The sequence below is a fragment of the Alligator mississippiensis genome, unplaced genomic scaffold (genome assembly GCF_030867095.1).
Source record: "Alligator mississippiensis isolate rAllMis1 unplaced genomic scaffold, rAllMis1 scaffold_21, whole genome shotgun sequence".
In the NCBI taxonomy this organism is placed as follows: Eukaryota; Metazoa; Chordata; order Crocodylia; family Alligatoridae; genus Alligator; species Alligator mississippiensis.
In genome coordinates, this window is record NW_026775376.1 from 384,913 (window position 1) to 410,285 (window position 25,373).

Consider the following 25,373-nt stretch of genomic DNA (forward strand, 5'->3'; position numbering starts at 1 on the left):
TTCCTTTCTGTAAATGGCTCTGATGGTCTGTTGCTCTGTCGAGATTCCCTGGGTGAAACCCTTCGATTCCCATTGAAAGTGGTTGTTCATCCTTTGTGGGGAGGTAGCAAGGACAAATACAATGGAAACATCATGGGAAGCTTGTGAATCTACTACCTAATAATTGGAAACACAGAGCACTTCTAGGCAAGCCTGCTGTAACCCAAAAGATTTCCAGCATAAAAGTCTCCTGTTGGGCTACGAACTGCCTAAAAACTGGTTTGGAGACAATAAAAGTTGCAAATGCTTTCACCTTTAGTCCTGATTTACCTCCAGCCCCAGTTTGTGTGGTCAACATCTGGAGGTGGAAAACACCAACACGAAGGTAGGTGGAGTTCCTGCGCCACCATCAGTGCCACGCGGCTGCCCCAAGGGAGGGGGGAGGCTTGTGGGTGAATAAGAGTGTGGCCCAGCTTGAGCAGCCTCGTGGTGAAGAAGTCCAACGCCCAAGACCAGGCCCAGGAAAAGCAGTGTCCAACTTGCATGGGACATCCTCTGCGTGAGCCCAAGCAAGGAGCCAGCGCAGGGGAGATGGAGGGAGAGAAGAGGGGGAGTGAAGGCCCAAGAAACAAAGCCATTGCAAACCCCAGGTGAGATGTCTATTGAGATCTTTGCGGACATGAAGCCACGAGGGGCGCAGGGCTGAGCCATACAAGGAAACCGTCCATGTCGGAGGAGCCGGATGCAGGGAGACGCCTGCCCTGAGTGAAACTCTTCCAGCTCGGAGAAGCCCCAGGCCAGGGGCCTTTGCTGCATGGGAAAACCCAGCTCAAGCACAGACCAGCCCAGCAGCTTCCCACAGGCAGCGCCTGGATGGGCTCAGGCTCCAGCCCAGGTGGCCCCCCACCCCCCTCAGGGCTCTGGGGAAAGGGCCCCCAGCAGCACTTGGCCCTGAGCCCCAGCCCTGGGCTGCTGCCACTGCAGGGGGTCGTGGCCACAAAGCTGGCGGCGTCCCCAAGGGTCTGTTCTGGTGGCCGCCCTCGACTCCTCCAGGGCCACTGAGTGCTGGGACAGACCAGCCTGGTGCCGCCTGCTGCAACGGGACGGGCTTGTCGGTGGAGACGGCACCTTGCATCTGGGCAGGTCCCCGGGGCAGAGCGGAGGGGACGGGGGCAGGTTGAGGGGACTCCTCCGGGATCCTAGAGGCAAAGGGCCCCCAGCAGCACTTGGCCCTGAGCCACAACACTGGTGTTAGCAAATAAAAACCTACGATTGCAGAGTAGCCCAGGGATTGACAGGACACCTCATTCGATGAGTGACAGAAAGGCTTTATTTACTACAAGTATTTAAAATCAAGTCAACTGAGCCCAAGCCAAAGCAAAGTCCAGTAATTAGTTATAAAGTGATGATTTCTCACCAAACAGGCAACAAAGCAGCAGTCTGTTTCTCTTCAACTTCTCGAGTAAGTCGGGCGCATCAGCAACTGGTGTCACAGAGATTTCTCACTCTTGAAGCGCGCACTGTTTGCTGTTTTACTGCCTTTTTCTCCCCTTAGTTTAGCATCTTCAAAGCAATCTTTTAGTTGTGCAAATCAAGAGAGTCCCAAGCAATAATTGACGGGAAAAACCTGCTCATCACTGGTCATCAGAAGTTTCTAATTCGAATGAGTTACCTTCTTTGGTAACAAGAGGTGATCCAGTTTGAAACATATCAAGAAATTGATTAACAGCCAGGAAAAACACACTGAATCAGGAGGAGACATCTATCACATACGGCAAATGTCTCTTCCTGCACATAAACACGAGTTAGTTGCAAAAGAAATATTTACCATACTAATTAATCAAGGATAGATATCTCATATGGTTATACACACCGGACACTAGGAGTCTGCCTGAAATCATCCTAAATAGAGCAAGATGAGCTGAGGAGATACTTCATTATCCCTTCTCGGATGGCCTAGCCATAACCTCGCATCCTCTTGCAACATGCAGTTAGCATCCGTATTCTGTATTTTCACTTTTGTGAACAGGCCCAAGCTTAGCATGAATTTCAGAGTCATCGCTGGGGTGACGTCCTCAAGGGTCCGTGCTGGTGGCCGCACTCGACTCCCCCAGGGCCACCGAGTGACGGGACAGATCGGTCTGGTGCAATGGGATGGGCTTGTCGGTGCAGACGGCATCTTTCACTTGGGCAGCTCCCGGGGCAGAGAGGAGGGGACGGGGCAGGTAGAGGGGACTCCTCCGGGGTCATAGAGAATAGGAAGCCAGAGTGGCCCGTTTCCCCGCGTGGGGGGGTCCGGTCCCCGGATGTTCCCCCATCACTCAATGGCACAGTCTCAGCTCGGACCCAGGCCCCGTCGCCCAGGGCAAGAACCAGGGCTGGATTCTGTCCCCAGTGAAGGAGGCCAGCGGGAAGGTGAAGATCGGGGCCTCGGTGTCAGCATCGAGAAACGACACCTGCCCCCCTGCACAGTCCAGACAGACCCGCACCCTCCTGGGCACCTGGCGCAGGGACAGGCGGGTGGGAGCTAGGGCCATGAGAGCCCAGACTTGATCCCCGCAGCACTGCACTGCCCAGATCCCCTCCTCGGGGCTAAATCTGATCCCTCCCTTCCTCCTCACAGACTATCTGGCGACCCCCAGGGCCCAGTCCCTCTGCCCCACCTCTGCCTCCCAGCAGTCTCCCCCAGAGGTGAATCTCTCCTGGCCCAGCACACATGAGTCCACATCAAATCTCTCAGGATTGTCGGGCACAGGCTGCCGTTTGTTTGTCCATCTCACACTTCTCCGATCCACAGACAGGACGAGGTAGGGATTTGCCGTGTCCGGATCCAGAGTCACCGTCGCTGGCAGAGAGAATGGCAGCATCAGGGCAGAGCTCAGCCCAGGGCAGACGGGCCATTCCTCCCCCTCCCCACCAGCCCCGTCCTTCTCCGACCGTCCTGGGCCCCCGGAGCTGCCTCTACCCTGGGTCGGGGGGCTAAGCACCGACGGCCCCGCAGCTCCTCAGCCTGGCACGGGGGAGTCCTGCCCCGGGGGAAAGGGAGCAGGTAGCTGCAAATCCATAGGCAAGAATAGGAAAATCCCAGCCCAGCGCCCCAGGTCCCAGTGCAGGGGGTTTGGTGCTGAGCTGGGAGAGGGTTTGACTCTTGTCCAGGGGTGGCCGTGGGCTCTGCTGGATCATTGTGTTAATGCTGGGACCAGCTCCCCAGTGCTTATCCTTTGTGTATGATCCCTTTGGTACCCTTTTGCCCTTCTCCAAGGTGGATGGCAGAGTCTCTGCAGGGGAAAGGGGCACAGATATCAGACTTGTGGTGTCTGGTTCATGCTCCTGGCTTAGACCTGCCTTGGTCCTGAGCCCCTGAGACAGAGCGGAGACACCGGGGCAGCTCCTCCCCTGCTGCTGGGACTGTGGCTGCAGAAGCTGCCTCCACATCTCCCTGCTCCCCTGCAGCGCAGCCTCCTCTCCCAGGACAGGGCAGGAGGGAGCTGCAGGTGCAGGCAGAGGAGTAGGGGGAGAAATGTAACACCGCGGATCCAGGGGAGCTCAGTGCCCAGCCCATCCTGCCCCCTTAGACACTGGGGTGAGGGACTCAGTGACAGAAAGGGACAAGCAGCGGGGGTGGAGAGGGAGCCTATGGGAAGGGGATGAGATTCACAGCTCTCTTGTTCACTGGCAGAGGGGACAGGCAAGGGCTGACGCTGGCTGGGGAAGTCCAGGGGTCCAGACAGTGGCCCTCTGCTCCAGCGGCCCCTGTGGGGGTGCAGGATACCAGAGGTGCAGCTTCACTCAGGCTGCCCCCCACCTGCCTGCTCTGCTCCCTTCCTGCTCCTCTCCTGGCCCTTGGGAGCACCCTTCCCCCTGCTGCTGCACCCCTGGGGTTAAGCCAGCAGGATCCAAACCTGACAGCCTGCCTCATGTTTAATTTTGGCTCTTAACTTTGGTGGCCTGACATGAGGCACTGGAGGCTCGCTCTGAGTGGGGCAGGGCCCCTGCAGCTCCCACCACCCCAGCTGCAGGTGCCCATGCTGAGCAGCACTGGAGCAGCAGGGGCCCTGTGGCTCTGCACCCGGGACAAAGGGGTGCCCAGAGGAGCCCTGGTTCATCAGTGATTCATGCAAAGGCAGAGAGAAGCCCTTGCCTCGTGTCTTCATTCCTGTTCCCTGCGATATCAGTCCAGCACATTTAGTTTATCTCCTAATTAAAAAAGATGCTGGCTCCAAATTCAAACCAACTGCTTGTCTCTTCTTCCTCAACAAGGATGCTTCCCTCTTCCCTTTCGCAGCCCCCTTCTCAGTACCTTGAAACTTCTTCAATGTCTCCTGTAGAGTTAGCGTTTGTCCAGACAAGATGCTGAGTCTTGTTTCCAGCTCTGGGCAAATCCCCTCTGGCAGCTGGAACTGCTCCTTCCTGCACCTGGGAAAAACGAGTCTGTGTTATTTGATTTTCTTTTTGCAGCTCAGCTACATGGTAGAAACATTGGGTGGATGGAGGGACCTAGAGACTGACTCTGGCCATGTGCCTCAGCCACAGGGGGCAGGGGCAGGACAGACAGTGGCAGTCACAGGCGATGCACAGGAGGAGCACAGTGGGGGGGAACATGCCCCCCATGACAGGGCCGGTGGTGCTGAGAGAGCTCGCCAGCTCTGGCCCCACAGACAATGCCACCCACTCGACTCGGGAGGCACCAGTTGCCCACGGTGGCAGTGGCAGCTCCCGCAGAAGGGACCGATCCCCAGCAGGGATGTTTTCTCCAGCTCCAAAATGTCCAGGATATTTTCTGGGATCAGAAAGGAGCAGAGACTTCACAGGTAGTTGGCTCAAGCTCTGGTGGCCAGGACTATTCCCCGGGGACAAGAGGGGGAAAGCCTAGATTACACCTTACAGACTTCAGGCCGCCAGTGCCCAAAGCTGTCACTTCCCCGAGGAGAAGAGGGGGACGTTCATGCTTCCCACCTCAGGGACAGAACCAGTGCTTGCTGTGCTGTGGTGCCCTGCAGAGATGTGCCCATTGCATTGTCTCCAGGACCCTTCCCTCTATGGGAAGTCAGGTGGAGCCACGTACCTGCTCAGTGTGCTCCTCATGTCCTAAAGGGAGAGACAAAGATGCAAGAGTGAGCTCGGTGCAATGCCCCACACCAGGGACCCTGTGCCCGAGGGAACGCACTTTGTCCTCAGACTCCGAGTGCCGGACACAGAGGATCTGGGGAAAGTTCAGCCCCTTTACAAGCCCTGATTTAGTGATCCCCCAAGAGGTGTAATAGGGCAGCCATGCACCTTGGGCAGTGGACATGCACAGGGCAGCAGCAGCTGGGGCTGATATTCTGCATCTCCCATCACTGCCACCACGTGCCTGTCAGGGGCCGTTGCCCTTGTCGCCCCTCCTCAGTTATGCACCTGGTCCTGGCAGACCCAAGGTTTAGCCCTTTCCCTCCCCTGCACTGGGACTGGAGACATTTCATGTGCCTCACCTGCAGGAGGTCACTGGCGGCCTGCTGGCACTTCCCCTCCAGCTCCCTGATCAGGCTGGTGAGATGGGAAATCTCCTCGGAGAGTTGGGTGACAGTCTCCCCCTGACTCTTCTCAATCCTGCTCTCCGCCTCTCCCAGCTCGGCCAGCATGAGTCGCTCTTGTTCCTCCAGAAACCGGCGCAGTTGCTCAAACGCAGACACAATCTTCTGCCTCTCGGCTGCTGCCTTTTGCTGCCATGAAGAGAGAGAAACCACATCAGGGAGAGCAGCCGTTTTGGGGAGAGTCAGGGCATGGCTTGTAAGGCCCCGTGGTCCCGACTGTCTCCATGGCTGGGACCCCCGACCTCCCACCATCTGGAGCAGAGCTGGGGATAGCTCAGGTCTGGGGCCCTGCCTGGGATCTCTTCACTCTGTTCATTTTGCAAAGTTTTTTTTCTGTTTCCCTAAGAGCCAGGACCTTAAGGAGGGGAGAAGTCCATGGCTGTCAGCAAGGAAAGATTTCCTCTTATAATCAGTAATCCTGGTTTTCTCTGTTTAAAAATGCAAACTTCTCTGCTATAAACCCCAAATCCACATTTTTCAACAATTAAAGTGAAACACCGCTATATATATAGCTATCAGCTGAACACAATTTTTTTGTTTGCAAGGCCTGGCTCCATGCACCTGCCACAACACCCTGCAACACACGGTCACAAAATGCCACGGTCACTGTCCCACCAAACATGCAGAGCAGGACACGTCCCTTCCTTCCTCCCCGACATCAGCCGGACCCCGGCAGCACCCACCTGGTATTCCTGGTGTTTCTGGCTTTCACTCGCGTGCAGTGCTTCAAGCCTCTCCCTCTCCCCCCTTAGCAGCTGCAGCTGAGTTTGAATTTGTTTCTGCGGGAAGGAAAACTCCTTGGGTCAGTTCTCCTTGGAGGGGAGAAGCTGGAGTCTCTTCCCTGCACCATAACCGAGAGGGCTGCTCGAGGGTGCGCTGTGACGTGACACCAGGAAAGCCCATGCACTCAGGTTGGACCAGCAGCTCCCAGTACAGCACACCCTTGCCTGGACGCAGCACCGAATAGTGTGTGCTTAACACAGCTGGAGCAGCAAGCAGCCAGTTTCCAGCTGGATTGTGGAGCCAGCTCCTGCCCAGCAGGAAGAACACATAGAAAAATGGAGCCGGTCCTAGGGAGGTGCCACAAGGCAACACTGCAACCAGTGGGAAGTGCAGACTGTCAGGGACATGCACTGAACAGAAAATAACACGGCCTTGAATCCACCACGGTCGACAGTGCAGAGTGCCAGCCAGTCTTAGGCAGCTGGGCCGGACAAGACACAGGTCTGGTCTCTGGGCACTGAAATGAAGAAACTCAGAAGTGAGACACCAGTCCTGAAGTACCACAGCCCAGCAGTACAGCTACTGCTACAGCTACAGCGAGATGCCTCAGAAAGAGCAGCATTAATCCAGGACCAGTGCAGCACGGCATTTGGTAGCCAGGCCTGGACAAAGACAGGGGAAGGAGGTGCTCAGATTCAAAAGGAGGTCCTGGCCGTGCTCCCTGGACTGGGGCGGTGCCACCACGTCCCCTCTGGAGCCAGCATTAGCCCTGAAGCCCCCGGCATCAATGCAATGCGCATTACTGAGACTTGTGCAACGTGCTGGGAGCATCGGCTGGGGGAAGCGGCTGCTCGTGGCAGATCCTGTGAGCAGGGCCTGCCCTCCAGAGCATGCCACGTGGGCTCTGTCCAAGGGGAACAGAGTCTGTCCACGCGCTACAATCCCTCCGTCCCCAAGGAGTCCCCAGGCAGCTCCCAGGGAGGGTTGTAACAGCTGAAGGGAAACTGGTGCCGGACACCCCCTGTTTCAAGACACAGCCCCGCACACAACCGTGGGTCGGTGACACTGGAGGAGGTTCACTGCTCTGCGTGTCCAGGGACAGGGGAGCCATGTTCCTGCTTTGTCTGCTTTCAAAGGCAAGATTTGATGACAAGGGTGTAATAACTGGGCGATTATAAGGTTAAAGTGCTAGTCATTATTATGGGATGGAGCTGGAGACCAGCCCTCCCCGCTATGTTGTGCCAGAGTTACTGTCATTAAACCAGGCAGGTGGTGTTTGTCCCCTAATCAAACAGCCGGGGTTTCGGGCTGGAGAAGAGCACGTCTCAGTCGTCTTTGCTGAGTCAGGAACGTAACAAAGAGCATTTGGGTCCTTCTCGCCTCCCCCCAGCAGGATGGCTTGCACAGAGGCTACCACAAACCAGCCTCCATGTGCAGCCACGCCATTGTGCCGTGGCCGCTGGGCAGAAAGACCCAGCGCCGCAGAGAGGTGTACATCCCCCTCAGCTGCACAGCCGGACTGGGCCCGCGCGCCCGTTCTTGCACTGCTGCGCAACCTCCTGGATGGGAGCCGCGGGGTGAGCTCGGTGCGCCTGGGACTCCCGGCAGATCATGCACATCAGGACCTGGTCTGTCTCGCAGAAGAGCTTCAGAGCCTCCCTGTGCTGCTCGCACACCATCTTGCCCCTGGCTCCCTCCGCTGACCCCATGCTCAGGCCCTTGACCACTTCTACTAAATTGCCCAGCTGCCTGTTTGGGCCCAGGAGCCTCTGGGCAAAGGTCTGTCTGCACTGGGGGCAGGTGACGTCCATCTCGGCCCCCTCCCAGCACTGGGCAATGCAGGCTCGGCAGAAGTTGTGCCCGCAGCCGACAATCATCACCGGGTCCACGAACAACTCCAGGCAGACGGAGCAGCTCGCCTCGTCCCGGAGGCTTTGTACAGCGCTCGCCGCAGCCATGGTTGTGAGACGGGAGGGCACGGGGCTACTTTCACTTTCCTGAGCTCAGGGCTGGGCTCACCCTGGGCCGTTTCCTTCGTACGAAAGCCATTTCATAGATTTCATAGACATTAGGGCTGGAAGGTGTAGTAAAAAGACGTTAGGCTCCCTGATTTTGCAATAACGCTCGAGCAGCAACTATGTGATAGAAGTGTCTTATGACCATCTTATGACCCTTGTGCAAGATCATAAGGTCTAACGACTAATCTGTGGTCTGCTGTTCTTACTGCTTGCCTTGCATTTTGAAATCATCCCTGCCCAGTGCCCTAAGGTTACGCTGAGATAAGAGGTTACTAAAGTTTACTAACTTTGCCGCAGTTCCCCTTTCCCTCTGCGCATGCGACAAAAGATTTTGCTGTAGTTCTGCTTTTTGAATGCGCATGCACCAACCCTGATAAGTCACACTAACCAATAACAAGTTAAGTTCAGCCTACAAGATAAGACGTAACAACTAGGAAATGGTAATGCTGCCAATAAGTGCCTAATACGTCAAGACTATGTTTAGGTAAGCTATAAAAATGTGATTCCGGGCCAGACTTGTGGTCGACTCTGATTTGAGCTCAGCTCCTGGGTCAAACTGTTTGCAAACAATAAATCTGAAATTGGACCTAGCCTGTGTGTGTGACTCTCTCCTGGGGTGGATTGGACAAGCCTCCAGGGGCACGAAACTAGCCGTTTGTGCAACAATTTGGCGAGCCAGCCAGGAGTTGCCCTCGGACTACCCCGGGGTCACGATAAGAATGGAAAAGGTGTCTGTGAAGTGGCCACCAGACTGCTTTTGGAGTCTGTCACAGCACTGGAACCGTGAGTCGGGACACCCGGGAGGTTAAAGGCTCTCCCTTAAATGAGTCAACCAGGCTAAGTGGGTCCGAAGAGACGGCGCCAGGGTGTTGACGGAGTAAGTATTCATTTGCCTTGTGTCATTTGGGTAGTTTGTCTTGTTGAGTGGTCTCTCAGGGAATTTGGAATTTTGGAATGTTCAGTATATAACTCTGAACATTAGCCCCGGGGACTTTGTTTTGAGTGATTTTGTTTTAATGTTCAGCAAATAGGTCTGAATTTTGATTGACACAATGGGTTCAGGTAGCTCCCAAGAAGAAAACTCCACAACCCCATTAGGATGCATGCTAAGAAACTTTAGTAAGTTCAAAGGGAATTACGGGGTAGAAATGTTAAAAGATAGATTAATTACTCTCTGTCAGTTGGAGTGGCCGGATGCCGGTTCTTTTGATGTGAATCTGGCTAAGGCAGTGTGGGGAAGGAGGTAGGTCTAACTGGATGAATGTGCGTCGGTGTATTTAAAAAAAAAAAAATGATGAGCCACTGACCAGGTCTGGGACTAAAAGCTGAGTCTAGCCGCCCCGATTCTGCCTAACAAGGTAGTGTCAAACGCAAGGGGGCTCAGCTGGAACCTCGTGACCCAGTGGACAGGTGTCTGAGTGATTTTGTCTTTCCCAAATCCGTTGTCCCAGTATCTTCTCTCAAGGGCAGGAGTGAAAGAATCCCTTTTGTGTTTCCCTCCCTCCTTCCACTGTATGAGCCGGTGTCACGTCAGTAGCCTTGAGTCTGGGCAGTAAGGACTGCGGGGCAAGGCACTGAACAGCCCGGACATCCTAAATAAGCCTTTCCTGTGTCTTTCTGTGTGCTCAAAATCATGGTGACTGGATCCGAATCTTATTAAATACAGGTCAGTTTAAAATCTTACTGCTGGCTAGAATTTTGTCTGGTAAAGGATCCTATTTTTTTGTGTCTGAGAACATACGTTGTATTCGGGGAAAAACTGCTCAAAGCGCCCTCATCCGACAACACGTCGGGCTTGTCGTAAATTAACTAGGACGCTGGGAGAAAGCCCCGGGTCCTCTTTAATTCTGATAGTGAGGGAAGATCTGACTCAAGGGTTAAGGTGCAGGGATGAGGCTAAAACGCCACCGGACACAGACCAAACGGATCGGGAAGGGATAGCTGGCACAAGCTGTTCTAAAACACCTCCCCCGTATGAGGAAAAGCTGCAAAAGACTGAGGGGGCAGCGGGTAAGCTGCTTTCAGAACTCGTAGAGATTGCGTATGAAGTTTATGGGAATCGTGATCAGGTGGCAGAGAGGAGAGAGAGAAAGCCTGGGGTGGAAGCACAAACACTGGGGGGGGATGGAAGGAGAAACCTGAGGGGGGCAGAAGAAAGGAATACTGGAAGAGGGATTGCCCTAAGCTGAAGGACAAACAAAAGGAAAGTCAGCGGGGGGCCGCCTGATAAGGGTGAACTCCTCGGGGGAAGGTTCAAGCTGAAGGGGCGAGATTTACTAACAAAGCTACAAGCTTCTGTGAAAGCCAAAGGAATTGAGATTTTAAAGAATGTTGATTCATGTATATGGGCAGATGGCGCCTCCTTCAGGATTGGTATAAGACCTGAGAGCTGTAAACAAAAGAATTTAGTGGATCATCCTATGGTTTAAAAGATGCTTTCTTCTCTATTCTGCTACACAAAGATAGTCAGAAATTGTTTGCCTTTGAATGGGAGGACCCAGAGGAGGAATTCTTCGTAGATGGTTCGAGTAGCGTGATACATGGCATGCGGCATATGGGATGTGCTGTGGTAACTTTGGCTGAGACGGTGTGGAAAGAAAAGCTCCCGGCAAACTGGTCAGCACAGGCAGCGGAGCTCACTGCCCTGACCCATGCATTGGTATTAGGAAAAGACAAAAGAGTGAACATTTTTACGGATTCGCGCTATGCCTTTGCCACTGTACGTGCCCATGGGTTGTTATGACGAGAACGTGGGTTCATCACGGCCTCTGGATAAAAGATTGCAAATGGGCCACAGATTGTAATGCTATTGAAAGCCCTCCGCTACCGAAAGAGGTGGCCATGGTGCATGTTAAAGCCCATGGCAAGGCTGCAGATGAGCGCCAGAGAAGGGGAAATGCAAAGGCTGACGTAGCAGCCAAAGAGGCAGCACAGATGGGAGGAGAGGCAGTGTTTCAGGGCTCGGCCCATGAGGTGCCCTTTTACTTAGAAGATTGTAAAGCAAAGTATGGCCCAGGATCAGATAAGATAGCCGCAGAGCTCAAGGCTATTAAGAACCCTCAGGGATGGTGGATTGTACCCGGAGGGAAAGTATTAATATCTCGATGCTTATTGGAAGAGATACTCCACCGGTTACATTATTCCACTCACATGGGAGGCACTGCGATGGGAGACTTGTTAACTCGTCAAATGGTGGCTCCAGAACTTGATCTGGAAGCCCAGAGAGTGGTCTCTCAGTGCCCAACCTGTCAAAAGGTAAACCCAAAACCTACAAGACCACCAGCCCCTATGGGAGGAAGACCGTGGGCCCATTATCCCGGACAAGCTTGGCAGATTGACTTCGCTGAACTTCCAAAGTCTGGTCGTTACTGTTATCTGCTAGTATTGGTTGATCAACTAACTGGATGGGTGGAAGCGTACCCCACAAGAACGGCTACCGCATCCACAGTGACACGAGTACTACTCCACGAGATAATACCCCGATTTCTGTTGCCTGAGTCTATTGAGTCAGATCAAGGAAGTCATTTTGTGGGGAAAATAGTACAGGAAGTGTCCAAAGCTTTAGATATCACATGGAAACTCCATGCTCCATGGAAACCCCAGAGTTCAGGTCAGGTGGAGCGCATGAATAGAACGCTGAAAGCGACGTTAACGAAAATCTGTATTGAGACTCATTTGAAATGGCCGCAGGCACTCCCACTGGCTTTAACTCGTATTCGTAGCATACCACGTAGAGGGATTAAATTGTCACCTTTTGAATTAATGTTTGGTATGTCTCCCAGAGTCTTGCCAGCGGGGTAGAGGGAACAGATTACTGTAGATTTAGAAAAATCTGAAATTTGAGAACATGTTATCACCTTGCAGTCTGTTTTGTCTTCCCTACACAGGTTTGCTGCACCCTTCCAGAGCCTCCCGCTTGATGCACCAATCCACAACTTCAAACCGGGTGACCAAGTTTTGGTACAGAAGTGGAAGAAGGATCCCCTTGCGGAAAGGTGGGAGGGACCCTACCAGGTGCTGCTGACTACACACACAGCTGTTCGCTTATGAAACAGCGATAAGTGGACCCATTGCTTGAGGGTAAAGCCTTTTCATCAGGAGGACACCAACTCCCAGGGTGTGGTCACTCCGGAAGCTGATAACACCCGGGAACAAAAAGCCAACAAGTGGAAAAGTGAACCTGCTGGAGATTTGAAGTTATGCTTGCAAAGATGTGGGCCCTAGTCTATTTGTTGGGACTCTTGTCCCTTTTAGGTATATCGAACCCAAAAGTTATGTCCACCTGTTATACTTGTTCTCAAAACAAGCTTGCAACCCTCAGTAAGGTTCAGTACAACTGCAAAACCGCTTAGCTCTTAACTACTTACTTGCAAGTGGAGGAGGGGTGTGCAGGAAGTTGAATTTATCAAATTGTTGTGTTGAAATTGATGATAATGGTGAATTGATAAAGGACCTAGCAAATGATATGGAAAAGGTAGCACATGTCCCAGTCCAGACATGGAACGGGTGGAACTTTGACTGGTTTACATCCTGGCTTCCTCAGACTGGCTGGTTAAAGGGCGTGTTGATGGCCTTATGCTTGTTAGTGTCAACCCTTTGCTTGCTTCCTTGTATGCTACCGTGCATCATGACCCTTCTGAGACAGACTGTTCAGTCAGTTGTTAACCGTGAAATGCTTGTACACTATCAAAGATTGGCTATTGCTGACACTTATGAAAATTTTTAGAGTAAGAAAGCATCTGAGGGGGGAGTTGTAGTAAAAAGACGTTAGGCTCCCTGATTTTGCAATAACACTTGAGCAGCAACTATGTGATAGAAGTGTCTTATGACCATCTTATGACCCTTGTGCAAGATCATAAGGTCTAATGACTAATCTGTGGTCTGCTGTTCTTACTGCTTGCCTTGCATTTTGAAATCATCCCTGCCCAGTGCCCTAAGGTTACGCTGAGATAAGAGGTTACTAAAGTTTACTAACTTTGCCGCAGTTCCCCTTTCCCTCTGCGCATGCGACAAAAGATTTTGCTGTAGTTCTGCTTTTTGAATGCGCATGCACCAACCCTGATAAGTCACACTAACCAATAACAAGTTAAGTTCAGCCTACAAGATAAGACGTAACAACTAGGAAATGGTAATGCTGCCAATAAGTGCCTAATACGTCAAGACTATGTTTAGGTAAGCTATAAAAATGTGATTCCGGGCCAGACTTGTGGTCGACTCTGATTTGAGCTCAGCTCCTGGGTCGAACTGTTTGCATACAATAAATCTGAAATTGGACCTAGCCTGTGTGTGTGACTCTCTCCTGGGGTGGATTGGACAAGCCTCCAGGGGCACGAAACTAGCCGTTTGTGCAACAAAGGGACCTCGGAAGATCATCAAGTCCAGCCCCCTGCCCAAAGGGCAGGAAGTCAGCTGGGGTCATAGGATCCCAGCAAGATAAGCATCCAGTTTGCTCTTGAAGGTGTTCAATGTAGGCGCTTGAACCACCTCCGGTGGCAGGCTGTCTGGTTCTAGGCCTGATTCACTGAGGGCAGGTATGCTGCAGTAAGAGGAAGGATGATTCACTAGTTCGGATATTAAATTTGGATTGTCAATTCTAGATTCAGTTCTCAGCTTTGCCACAGACTTCCTGCGTGGTGTCGGGCAGGTGACACGGTGCTTCAGTTTCCCCATTGGCAGCAAGAGGTAATAGAAATTCGCAGCTGGCAGGAGTGGGGTCAAAGTGGTGACATGGGGGAGAGGAGAACTGGGAGGCAGCACTCCTTCCCCAGCTCAGGGAGGAGAGATTTGCCTACTGGTTAGAGTAGGTTTTGGAATCAGGACTCCTGGGCTGTATCCTGGCCTCTGGGAGGACTGTGAGGCCTAGTATTAGAGCAAGGAGGCTGGGAGTCCATATTCCTGGGCTCTGTCCCTAGTTTCCTGGTGTGAGTACATGGGAGAGGGGAGGGGAAGGGAATTCAGATTCCTGGATTTTTATTCTCAATTCAGAGATGGGACTGTAATTTAGTGGTTAAAGTAGCTATGCATGGAAGTTAGGCTTCTGGGTTGTATTCCCTGCTGTGGCAGGGGATGGCTTTTATTCAAACTATACAACTGAATAGGTAGGATAGCATCAATGGTGCAATGTGCCCATACTGGCCATAAGGTTTCAAGTACCAATGCATGCAGTACCTACACTAATGATCTAATGCCACTGCGATACACCTGGATCCCTATCCCTCACAGCACTGTTACAAAAAACCCAGCACTGTTTGGTCTTTTGAGAGAAGACTACAGCCTCTCTATTCTCTGCAGGCTTAGACATAGAATTCAAAGACAGTTACAATTCCCTTCCAGATTACCCTTTCTATATAGCAAGTCAAGATACAATCACATTTTCCAGTGCTCCTCCATTCCCCCTTAGCAGGTAAGCTACTTCTGCCACCCAAGTCAGATAAAGAGGCAAGACAGATCTATAACCCAATCTTTTCTTGACAACACCCTGAAAACATTAGAATAACCACTTGTCTCTATGCCTATCTAGCTACCTGCAATAGCATAATACAGATTTTCACTTATACTGGCTGAGGAGAGACACAGGAGAGAGGAGGAAGGTGGGATGCAGGCTGGCAGGAGGTTGCTTTGAATTTGCTGAGGTCTTCCCCAAATTCCCTGTTTATACCCAGTACTTATATATGGGTTATTTAAATACATAGAATCATAGAAGTAGGGTTGGAAGGGACCTTGTAGATCTTCAAGTCTGACCCCCTGCCTGGGCAGGAGGAAAACCGGGCTCAAATGACCCCAGCCAGGTAGGCATCGAGCCGCTTCTTAAAGACCCCCAGGGTGGGAGCCAGCACCACTTCCCTTGGAAGTTGGTTCCAGATCCTAGCCACCCTGACAGTGAAGTAGTTCTTATGGATGTCTAATCTAAACCTACTCTCCAACAACTTGTGGACATTATTCCTTGTTATCCTGGGGGGCGCTAGGGGAAACAAGGTCTCCCCCAAACCCTTTTGGTCTTCCCTAGTGAGTTTTTAGACGGTCACCATGTCCCCCCTCAGCCTTCTCTTGTGAAGGCTGAACAGGTTCAGGTCCCGTAGCCTCTCATTGTAGGGTCTGCTCTGCTGTCCCTGGATCATGTGGGTGGCCTTCCTCTGGACCCTCTCAATGTTGTCCACATCCCTCTTGAAGTGCGGTGCCCAGAACTGGACGCAGTACTCCAGCTGTGGCCTGACCAGTGTCACATAGCGGGGGAGGATCACCTCCTTGGCCCTACTTGAGATGCACCTGTGGATGCACGGAAAGGTCCGGTTAGCCCTGCCGACCGTGACCTCGCATTGTCAGCCCATGTTCATCTTGGGATCAATGATGACTCCAAGATCCCTTTCTGCCTCCGTGCTCTCAAGAAGGGAGTTTCCCATCTCATACGTGTGCTGCTGGTTACTACTGCCCAAGTGCAGCACCCTGCACTTGTCAGTATTGAAATACATCCTGTTTTTGTTAGCCCACCCCTGCAACCTATCCAGGTCTTGCTGCAGTCTTTCCCTCCCTACTAGCGTGCCCACCTCACCCCAAATTTTGGTATCATCAGCAAATTTGAACAGGTTGCTTTTCACCCCGTCGTCCAAATTGCTGATAAAGAAATTGAACAGCGCGGGCCCAAGCACCAAGCCCTGGGGGACTCCGCTGCCCACTTCCCCCCAGGTCGAATATGACCCATCCACCACCACCCTCTGAGTCATATTCTCATTGACATTATTCAAATTGATTTATTTTACTGAGACTTTGGAAATTGGATTGAACCAGTTTTCCTGTGGACTTGAAAGACACCAGTTAAATGGGGCTTGTGTCCTTGTGAAAAGTACAGTTCTGGGAGAGAGCTTCTTATCTCTTTCCTTCACCATCTGGGAATGCTCCTTACCACGTTCTCTTTACTTTGCTGAGCAGGCCAGTTATAATGCACAACGGGTTAACAGAAACACATTATTATTGCAATAGGGATCTAGCTGACTACTTAAAAATCAATTGCTATCAAACAGCAGAACAAAACTCCAACAAGCAGGCATTCATTCCTGACCTAGTCTGATTTTAATGGCTTGATAAACAGATTCTTATTCTACTTTCCCAGGCTACTATTTAGGATTTTTTTTTAATTTATCCATGTTCCAAGCCAAAATAGCCAAATCCAATTCCAAATCCATGAGGCAGTCCAGAACCATAAGTGGCCCTATGACTGGAAAGTGATCTCCAGCCACTCCTGGGGCTTCAGATGTTTCCAAATCCTTTGGCAGGGATCCTACTTGCCGGCCCAAGCCCTGGGGTGTGGGGTTCAGGTGCCCCCGAGTTTTCTTGCCCTTAGCCATAAGGCCCTCGGAGCAAGCTAGGACGGAGACTCTCATTTCCATAAAGTGGGCTTAAAGCCGCTGCACCTCAGCGGGTACTGAACCACACCAGAAGAGCAGTTGTCCCCGGGTGCGCTTTAGGAAAACTGCCTTCATGGACAGATACGTGGTATTTCACCTGCCAGGTTAAAAACAGGCACTATGCTTGACCTGAGCCTTACAGAAGCATATCATTCATAACTTAGACTTTTGCTAGGTCCATAGTCCGCACTAGTCAGTCTCTGTCAGTCACTGACCATGAACGATGCATGCCTCTGAGGCTGGGGGGGTACGGTGACCACCCGCAGGCAGGGGCAGTGGCGTGGTGGTGGCAAGTGGGGAGCTCCCGCAGGTGGCCACAGCAGTGTTGGCGACAGCGGGATGGTGGCAAGTGCCGACTAGCGGTTTGCAACTACCTGCAGATGCCACCAGCAGTGTCAGCGGTGGTCAGTGACGCTCTACAACTGCCCACAGACGCCACTGGCAGCAAGGCGGGGAGGGTGGCAAGCAATGGTGGTGATGGCCAATCGCAGGGGGTACACCGCCAATTTTAGGGGGTGCACGTGCACCCATGTGCACCCCCTATGTGTCACCAATGGCACTGACCACGTCTACAGCCTACAGTACCTGAAACAGTTCCCTGCAGCCATGGCTTATGGGAAGATTTGGGGGAGCCAGGGATATGGAAGGAGAAATTTTAACAACTTTTTTGTCTGTTATCTGCCAGGTTAAAGGAGGTGTCAGTGGAGCTAAAGTTTTGAACATTTTGAATTAAACCCCTCCTTCTCTTCTAGACTCAGTGTTAGACAGTGATGAGGTTATCTAGTGTGCACAGTCTTCCAGGAGAGGTAAGAAAAACATTTCTAACGTCAAGAAATAGAAAAAAAAAAGTACTAATTATAAAGTTTTAGGTCTTCTTTATAAAACATATAGTAGCTTACAGATTTTTCTTCTTTGAAAACTACCTTTAAAGTGACACATTCCATGATTTCATCCATGTTTCTGGCCCTTCTGTGTCCCTTCTAGAAGCAAACAGAGATTGAGAAAGAGAAGATGCAATTTCAATTTGAGCGACTGCACCAGTTCTTGGAAAAACAAGAGCGTCTCTTTCTGGCTTGGTTGGAAGAGCTGGAGAGAGACATAGAGACCAGGAAGGATGAAAGTATCACACAGCTCTCAGAAAAGCTTTCCTGTCTTGATGCTCTGCTCAGGGAACTGGAGGAGAAATGTGAGGAGCCAGCAATGGGATTTCTGGAGGTGAGACTGCGTGAGCAGCCCCCAGATCCCTGCACAGTCACTGGCCACAGCTGACCTCCATGCCTACGTTGCCATTTGCTCTTTGTGGGGAAGAAAAATCTCTTGATCTGACTTGAATAGGAGAAAACTCCCTCCTTCCCCACCCAGCTGCAAAGGCTTTATTCCTGGTTTCATCCAGTCATTGACAGGAGGTGAAAGATTTAGGTCTTGAAGCCTCCTGTAGGACATGAAGTGACCGAGGGAACTGGGACTGTTTTGGGGCATGACCTAATGGAGTTCATCCAAAGCAGGAAGGTCCCAAGTGTAGGCCACACATGACTTAACTCCTTCTTTCTTTCTCCACTCTAGGATGCCAGAAGCACCTTGAACAGGTATGTGGCTTCTCATGCCCTGACTCCTGAAGCTGAGAAGGGGTTTGGGCACCAGGTGAAGGACACACCTTCCTGGAGCCTGGGGAGGACGGGCATGGGAGTGTCTTTCTCTGAAGCTCCCAGTCCCACCCCATGCCCACAATCCTGAGACTTCTGACATTTCCCCTTGCCCGCCCAGAGGGGGAAGGGAGTCACCTGTGGGTGGGAACTGACTGTCAGCCCAGCTTTTTGGCTGATGCCTTAGGTTGAATAGTCAAGAGATGGATAACTCTGTGTCTCTTTCTAGATGTGAGACAGAGAGAGCCTGGCCCTCAGCACTTTCTTGTCCTGAAACAAACTGGAGGATTTGGTTATTTTCTCAAAATATTACTTTTCTACAGGAGGCTCTGGAGAAACTGCAAGGCAATATGGAAACGGAGAGCTTAAAGAGGAGTGTGAGTGTCTGTGCAGGTGCTGTTCTCATGATGATTGCACTGAAGCTGGATGCTAATTCACAATAGGGTGAATGAGTGAGAAATTGTCCCTAGGGAGGCTACTCCTGATTTTTATACCAGCACCAGTGAAATAGAAAATCAGCTCTGGTGACTCCATTGGAATTAGTCTTGATTTACACTGGGCTGAGAGAGAAAGCGCGTGTTGGAAGTGGGGAGGGGGAAACAAGATGGGCGCAGAACTCCAGCAGAGGGTTTAAGGCATCTCACTTCAGCTCAAGTAGTATGAGTTTGAATCGTCCATTGGAGCCATGCCAATGCCAGCTGTATATGTTTACTCGGGCATTTTGGTCTGGGGAGTTAAAGGTTAAATGCCCAGAAGGCTCCACACATCACTTCCTTGTGTTTGCTGACTATGGAAACCATGAAAGCCCAGTGAGCTACAAGGCTTAGGCATGCCTTTAATCTATTTATTCCTGTGAGAGAGAGAGGCATCAGCTTCAGAGACTCCAGGGAGATTACTCTCCATTTACATTGGGATGGGCATGATGGGAATCCATCCTGGTGTCTTCTGTGGAGTTAAAACTAGTTCACACTCAGGGGGCACATCTACATGTGTGATTAACACGTATGCATAAACTCCAGACCTAATTGCTCCGGAGTTTATTCATGCACAGCATGTTGAGGTGGGCCAGAGCAGCCCAGGCTGGCAGGGGACCCAGAGGTCAGACTGCCAGCTGGGGCTGGTCTGACCAGGCTCCATGTGCTGCAGAGGGGCTGGTCAGTAGGCAGCCCCTACGCTGAAGCACCCTTGTGCCCCAGCCAGCCCCGTCACTACCTACACATGTGCTGTAGCACACAAAACAATGCTGCCACAGGGTACTGCTTGTGTTTAGCTGGACTACCCTGCGGTGGCATTTATTAATCTACTGCAACCTAGTAAGGTCACGTGTGTAAATGGTGACATTTTCATTGCGGAGCTAATTAGCTCTACAGCAAACATCTCGTGTAGACGCGCCTAGGGGATAGAACGAGAATGGATCCCAGGGTCTGTCTTTCTAGTACAAAGGTGATAGAAGAAAGCAGTCCTAAATGTTTTCTAATTCATACACTGCAGAGCACTATGTTGCTAAGATTATCTCTGGGTTTTTAGTGTCATTGCTTCACCTGTCCAGACCCTCATTTCTTTCTTGGTATTCAAGTCTGAGAGTAACCACCACGATCTGATCTCTGCTGTGTGTTTTTTTTTCTTTTAGTGTGCTTACTGCCTGACCCAAAGGTGGACAGAGGTAAATATTCGGGGGGTTGTGGGGAGGGTGGACAATGCAATGCAAATAGTTTCCTGAAGCAGGAGAAAATAGTTGTTTGGGGCCACTCAAAGCAACAGGAATCAAACTGGGGGAATCACTGCTAAAAAAGCAGCCCACCTATGCTGGAGATACTTGATAGAAAGACAAGGAAGTTATTACTCACTATTGCAGTGGTCCCAATTCCTGGTATTTTATTGCAAGGCTTGTGACTACTTGCAGTCCCTTTGGTAGGAGAGCACACACAACACCAGCAGACTCTCCTTATGCCTGAAGAAGGGTGTTTGTGCCCAAAAGCTTACTAATAACAATTTTCTCCAAGGATTTAGTGGGTCTAATAAAAGATACCACATCTACCCAAAGAACCTTGTCTGCCTTTTGGTTGGCAAAACACTTAGTTGAAAGAATCGTGTTTTCAATTGACAGTAAATTCCTAGTTCTTGTGATTATAGTGGAAAAGCAGAAAGCCTGTCCCCATGGATTTCTCCTTTCTGAGCCACAAGAAATGCAAATAGGAAGAAACTAAGATGTATTTAAAAAAATGCTTTATGATTGTTTAAGCCAGTCTGATATTTGGGAGGGGGCTGGCACTATGATACCATGATGATCAATTGGGACTATTTTATGAGTTACCAGGTGAGCCTGGTCAGCAAACATCTGTACTCAAGTGATGAAAGGTAAGGAGTTTTTCTTTCCCTGTGATTTGATGGGTGGAACAGAAATGGGTGAAATGAAAACTTAAAAATACCCTTTGAGCCAATGCACAAGGCAATAAGGGGCAGATGGCCCCAAGATGGCAATAGAACATTTTGAATGGAGAGAGGACATGATGTGCCAGATCATCCCAATCCCTGTCCCTCCCTCAAGCCAAGCTCTGCCTCTGGTTCTTATATTTTGTTTTTCCCCGTCTCCACTGAGCGTGACTCTGGATCCCGACACAGCGTTTTCTTGGCTCCGTCTGTCTCCAGATCGAACAAGTGTAAACTGGGGAGTCACACAGCAGGAGGTGCCTGACAGCCCTGAGAGATTTGATGCTGCGCCTTGCGTGCTGGGCTGCGAAGGCTTCACTTGGGGAGACATTATTGGGAGGTGGAAGTTGGGGAAGAGGCAGTCTGGGTTCTGGGAGTAGCAAAGGAATCTGTGAAGAAAAAAGGGGGGAACAGGATTGCAGCCAAGCAGGGCATCTGGGCTGTGCGGAAATACTGGGAGAAATACCAGGCTCTCACTTCTCCTGAAACCACTCTGCACGTGCATGGGATTCCCACAAGGATTCGGATTTATTTGGACTATGAAAGGGGATTGGTGGCGTTTTATGATGCTGGTAACAAAGCCCCGATCTTCACTTTTCCACCAGGATCTTTCACCGGGGAGACAATCCGACCTTTCTTTGAACTCTTGAGTACAAACTCCAGAGTAATATTGTCACCCTAAGGGACAAGATAAGCCATCTTCCCGATTGGTGGTCAGCCTTAGCCCTTTAGACTCTCACTCTTCAGAGGGAGGAGGAGGAGGTGGAAGAAAGAGCTTCACAGCTCCAGGTTTTCTCCAGCCTGTTTGTCTCTTTTGACTCTTCCCTTTGTTCCAGTTGCTCAACTATATTAAAAGAAGCTAAAACTGCATGCATGGCATTTTTATTAATAGATGGGCACCCTCTATTATTAATACACGGCACCCTCTGATTTCTGCTGGTGCTTCAGCTAGGCAGCACTTCTACAGAATTAGGTACTAGCTAATTCTGCAGAACATGTGCTTTCATGTGTAGCTTTTTGGTACAAAGGGATGGGCTTAAATATTTCTGCTTCTTAGCTCTTCTATGTCTGCTTCTCTCTCAGAGGCCTGGAGAAAGGTACCGTGATACCCAAATGCCTGTCTTTGTCTATCCCAACCATACATTAGGCCCAGCTCTTACCCACAAGAATTCTTTTCTTTCTGGAAACTTAAAACAGCTCCAGTTCAAAACTAGCCGTTTCCTTCGCGTATCAAGACCCGAGAAACTAAAAACAGGTACTTAAAGTCACTTGAAATAATAACAGAACATGTTCTTGGGACACTGAGATTCAATGTTCTTTTTTGGTGCAATTTCTCTAATGATTTGGTTAAAACAGCAACTTGTCTGTATGCATTCGGACGGCCTTTCTGTGGGTGCAAGGATGGCTGCATGGATAGTGCAAAATCTGCCATTTTCAGGTCAAATGAAGTTACGACGAGCCATTTCCTTGGCACATAAACAAACTCCATATAATAACTCTTAAGCATGGGTTACTCTTCAGATCTTGATCACAATCAGTGATCACTGACCATGCACCAGAAAAGTACTTTTAAAAGCTGCATCTCCACATAACTTGTGTGACAGACTTCCTAGAGCCCTATAGCAAAGGTTGGCAACATTTTGCAGCTTGCAACCCAGGTTGCTGTCCTGGGCTGCAGAGTCCCAATCGCCCCCCCCCCCCCCCCGAGAACTCAAATGGCCGGCCTGCTCTTTCCTCACTGCAGAGGCCGGTGCCTCTGCAGGGAGTGAAGCACTAAGCACCGACATGAGAGGACAGGGGAAGAGGGCGCTCTCTGGGGCAGCTCCTGGTCAGATCCAACTTCATTTGCGGGCAGGATTCTGCTATAGGCTGCTGACCTCGAAAAGGGGGCATGAGACCTAGCTGGTATCAGCGGCAGGGGCTGGGAGCCAGGCTCTCGCTGCAGTCACACGTCTCCCAGCCGGGAGCCAGGCTGGGGGAGGGACAACTGGAGCCCGGGAGGGGCTGGGAGCAGAGCAACTGCCCGGGGCTCTGCTAGTGTGACAGGCGGCTGTCAGGGAACCACCCCCCGCAGTGTATCCGCTCCTCCACCGAGCACGTGGTGGCTCTTAAAAGAGCCTTTGGGTTTGTAAGTAAGCGCGGCACGGATTTTACTGCCGCTTCCTGCCCGCGGCTTTTCGCCGGGCTCTGGCCGCCGGCTTTTTGGGTGTTTTAGCGCCCCGTTTATTGCCCCTGCCGGAGCCCTTCCCCGCCGCCGCCTGCTTCCCCCGGGACTTCGTCTCCTTCCTCCGGGCCGCGCTCGCTCTGCGGCTCTTGGCCGCCGCCGCGGCCGGGCGGGCGGGGCTCTCCTTCGGCATCCTGCCCATGCGGAAGGAGCCGGAGGCGCCGCTGCCCGTCACCCGCTGCAGGAGGCCCTTGGTGACAAGGGCGGTGACCGCCGCCTTGATGCGCCCCTTGTTCTTCTTCACGTTGTAGCCGTCGGCCGACAGCGCCTTCTTGATGGCGGTCAGGGACACGCCCTTGCGGGCCGTGGAGGCGCACACCGCGCGGAAGATAAGGTCGGACAGCCCCGCCCCGCCTCGCCGGTGCGGCGGCGACACAGCCAGCCCGCCCTGCCGCGGCATCCCCCCTCCTCCTCCTCCGCCGCCGCCGCCGCCGCCGCCGCCGCCGCCGCCGCCGCCGCCGCCGCCCGAGACACAGCGCCCCCCGAGCCCGCCGCCGTGTCTTATATACAGCACAGCCCGACGCAGCCCAATCAAGCCCGCCAAGCTTCCCGACGCAGCAGAATCAACGCCCCGCCCCCGTCCCCGCGCTCCTCGTGCTTTTGCAGCCCCCGGGATCGGGCCGCGCGGGGTCCTGCTCCAGCCCGGCCGGCGTGGCAGGGGAGCCGCGCTTTCATCCCCCCTAGTTTGCCGCATTAAATGAATCAAGTCCCCTCCGTGAAAAGCGCCGGAACCTGCACTGACCCGTGCGCCGGACCCCCGGTGCCAGGATAAAATGTGGGTTTGATGCTAAATGGAACCCCCCTGTCGGCAGGCGGCATGAGGAGGCTGCGGGGATAGGACCCCGGGGGGCAGAGAGATTCCCTGCGCGAAGAAATCTCCCCGTTTCTTCCTCCGGCTGGCCCGCAAGGCACCGCAAAGGCGGGCAAGAAACACAGGCTCTTTAGGGGGAGCCTGCCAGGATTTCTCTGACTTCAAAAGTGCGTTGTTGTGGAAACACACACAGAGTACTTTTGGGTCAGGTCAGCAGAAGCTTTTATTCAAAAGAAACTACAGCTGTAGGGGGAGTTCCAAAGTGACATGGATTTCCCAAGCACTTGGAAGGGGTCCCCCCCCAAGAGCAAAATCAGGAGGCTTATATACTTTTTAACAGTCGCTTACAACTCACGTGATCATATAGTGAAGTTAGCATGAAAAGCGGCTATAATATTACTTCATTATTTCTTTGCTGTTATCAGGATGGGAATTATGGGGGAGGTGAGGTTAGTTCACAAACCTCCTTCTTGCACCTGGAAATCTACTTTGTACATACTTTTTTTTTCTACCTTCAAGGCCGCGGTGAGCGAAGCATTTGCAGAAGAGTTACAAAGAACAAACATTTGCCCTTATCTGTTCTACTGTACCGAGCCAGCAATTCTACACAAAGCGGTTATGTCATCTTATAACTAAAATAATCAAAGTTTAAGGCATATATTTTTTCTGATTCCACAGCGTCAAAGTCAAAGCAAGGCCCCAGATCTCTGCTAAAGTAAAAGGCAACGGAAGGAGGTGGACGCCTTGGCTGTAGCTCGGCAAGGCTCTCGGGGTGCATCTGATATCTTTTATTAGACCAGCTAAACAGCTGGAAATTGTCTTCCTCAGCAAGCTTTCGGGGTTAAAACCCCTTCCTCAGGCTGAGGAAGCATCTGCCTGGTTGGCTGCTCCTTTCTCACTTCGGAAAGAAATGAACGGCAAATCTTCCACTGAGGGAGTCACAAAAGAGTAAGGTTGGAAGAGACCTCAGGGGTCCTTTTAACTTGCCACAGGTGAGGCAGTGGGACAAGGGCAATGCCAATGCCCTGCCATGCAAGGGTAGGGAGTAGTTCGTTAAATCAGAAAGAGAGAAGGGCTAAAAAAAATCCTCATGAGAACGAGATGCATCATTATTTGCATAAAACATAAATATTAATTTTGAATGACTTGCCCAATTTAGAAAGATTTAGCTATAGGCAGATTTTCCTGATGACAAAAGCACAATTATGGCATAGGAAAAGTGCTAAGGCAGACGCATCGTAGTACTTTAATTGATTCACCCTTTTACATCTGGGAGAAATGTAGAGCTCTCTTGATTGATGACTGATGAGTCTGGCTTCAGTGCAACTGGACAGATCCCTCCGATCTCGAGTTTTCTTCTTGGACAAGAAAATATTCATTTATTGGAAGATACCTAAAAGAGGTGCTCCATTTGCATACTACACCAAAGAGGTGACATCCAGTATAACTGAAAGGGGGAGAAATCTCTCAGACAGACACGCTCCCTTTCTCTCCACAGTTAAGTAAATTATTTCATTGCTCACTTTTTGCGGATTCAATTCCTATTCTGCAGATCACTAAAATCTTTCAG

At 51.4% G+C, this 25,373-nt stretch overlaps 3 protein-coding genes and 1 long non-coding RNA gene across 4 annotated transcripts; 2 read left to right on the forward strand and 2 right to left on the reverse strand.

Annotated features, from left to right (window-relative positions):
• Positions 1–4,133: 4,133 nt before the first annotated feature.
• LOC106737467 (E3 ubiquitin-protein ligase TRIM15) lies at positions 4,134–7,564 on the reverse strand. The gene is made up of 3 exons (XM_059720182.1): positions 5,451–7,564; positions 5,045–5,067; positions 4,134–4,395 (listed from the first exon to the last, which is right to left on the reverse strand). Exons 1-3 carry the CDS (start codon positions 5,802–5,804, stop codon positions 4,170–4,172), a joined length of 603 nt encoding a protein of 200 aa, XP_059576165.1. The 5' UTR covers positions 5,805–7,564; the 3' UTR covers positions 4,134–4,169.
• A 1,503-nt stretch (positions 7,565–9,067) lies between these two features.
• On the forward strand, positions 9,068–12,372 carry LOC132247317 (uncharacterized). Its single transcript, XR_009458627.1, has 2 exons — positions 9,068–9,170; positions 12,181–12,372. It is a non-coding gene; the product is annotated as an uncharacterized LOC132247317 (long non-coding RNA).
• Positions 12,373–16,918: 4,546 nt separating this feature from the next.
• Positions 16,919–18,824, forward strand: LOC132247331 (E3 ubiquitin-protein ligase TRIM15-like). Its single transcript, XM_059720192.1, has 4 exons — positions 16,919–16,942; positions 17,680–17,910; positions 18,259–18,281; positions 18,568–18,824. Exons 1-4 carry the CDS (start codon positions 16,919–16,921, stop codon positions 18,779–18,781), a joined length of 492 nt encoding a protein of 163 aa, XP_059576175.1. The 3' UTR covers positions 18,782–18,824.
• Positions 18,825–22,483: 3,659 nt separating this feature from the next.
• Positions 22,484–23,468, reverse strand: LOC132247321 (histone H1.01-like). The gene has a single exon (XM_059720186.1). It carries the CDS (start codon positions 23,390–23,392, stop codon positions 22,919–22,921), a length of 474 nt encoding a protein of 157 aa, XP_059576169.1. The 5' UTR covers positions 23,393–23,468; the 3' UTR covers positions 22,484–22,918.
• Between the last annotated feature and the right edge of the window lie 1,905 nt (positions 23,469–25,373).

Excerpts from the sequence above, each read along its gene's own strand:
- LOC106737467 (XM_059720182.1), bottom strand. The coding sequence starts at position 5,804 with ATGGTGGGAGGTCGGGGGTCCCAGCCATGGAGACAGTCGGGACCACGG. Across the intron at positions 5,068-5,450 it reads CCGCCAGTGACCTCCTGCAG|GACATGAGGAGCACACTGAG; the intron begins GTGAGGCACATG and ends CTCTCCCTTTAG. Across the intron at positions 4,396-5,044 it reads ATGAGGAGCACACTGAGCAG|GTGCAGGAAGGAGCAGTTCC; the intron begins GTACGTGGCTCC and ends CGTTTTTCCCAG.
- LOC132247331 (XM_059720192.1), top strand. The coding sequence starts at position 16,919 with ATGCATGCCTCTGAGGCTGGGGGG. Across the intron at positions 16,943-17,679 it reads ATGCCTCTGAGGCTGGGGGG|AAGCAAACAGAGATTGAGAA; the intron begins GTACGGTGACCA and ends TGTCCCTTCTAG. Across the intron at positions 18,282-18,567 it reads GCCAGAAGCACCTTGAACAG|ATGTGAGACAGAGAGAGCCT; the intron begins GTATGTGGCTTC and ends GTCTCTTTCTAG.
- LOC132247321 (XM_059720186.1), bottom strand. The coding sequence starts at position 23,392 with ATGCCGCGGCAGGGCGGGCTGGCTGTGTCGCCGCCGCACCGGCGAGGC.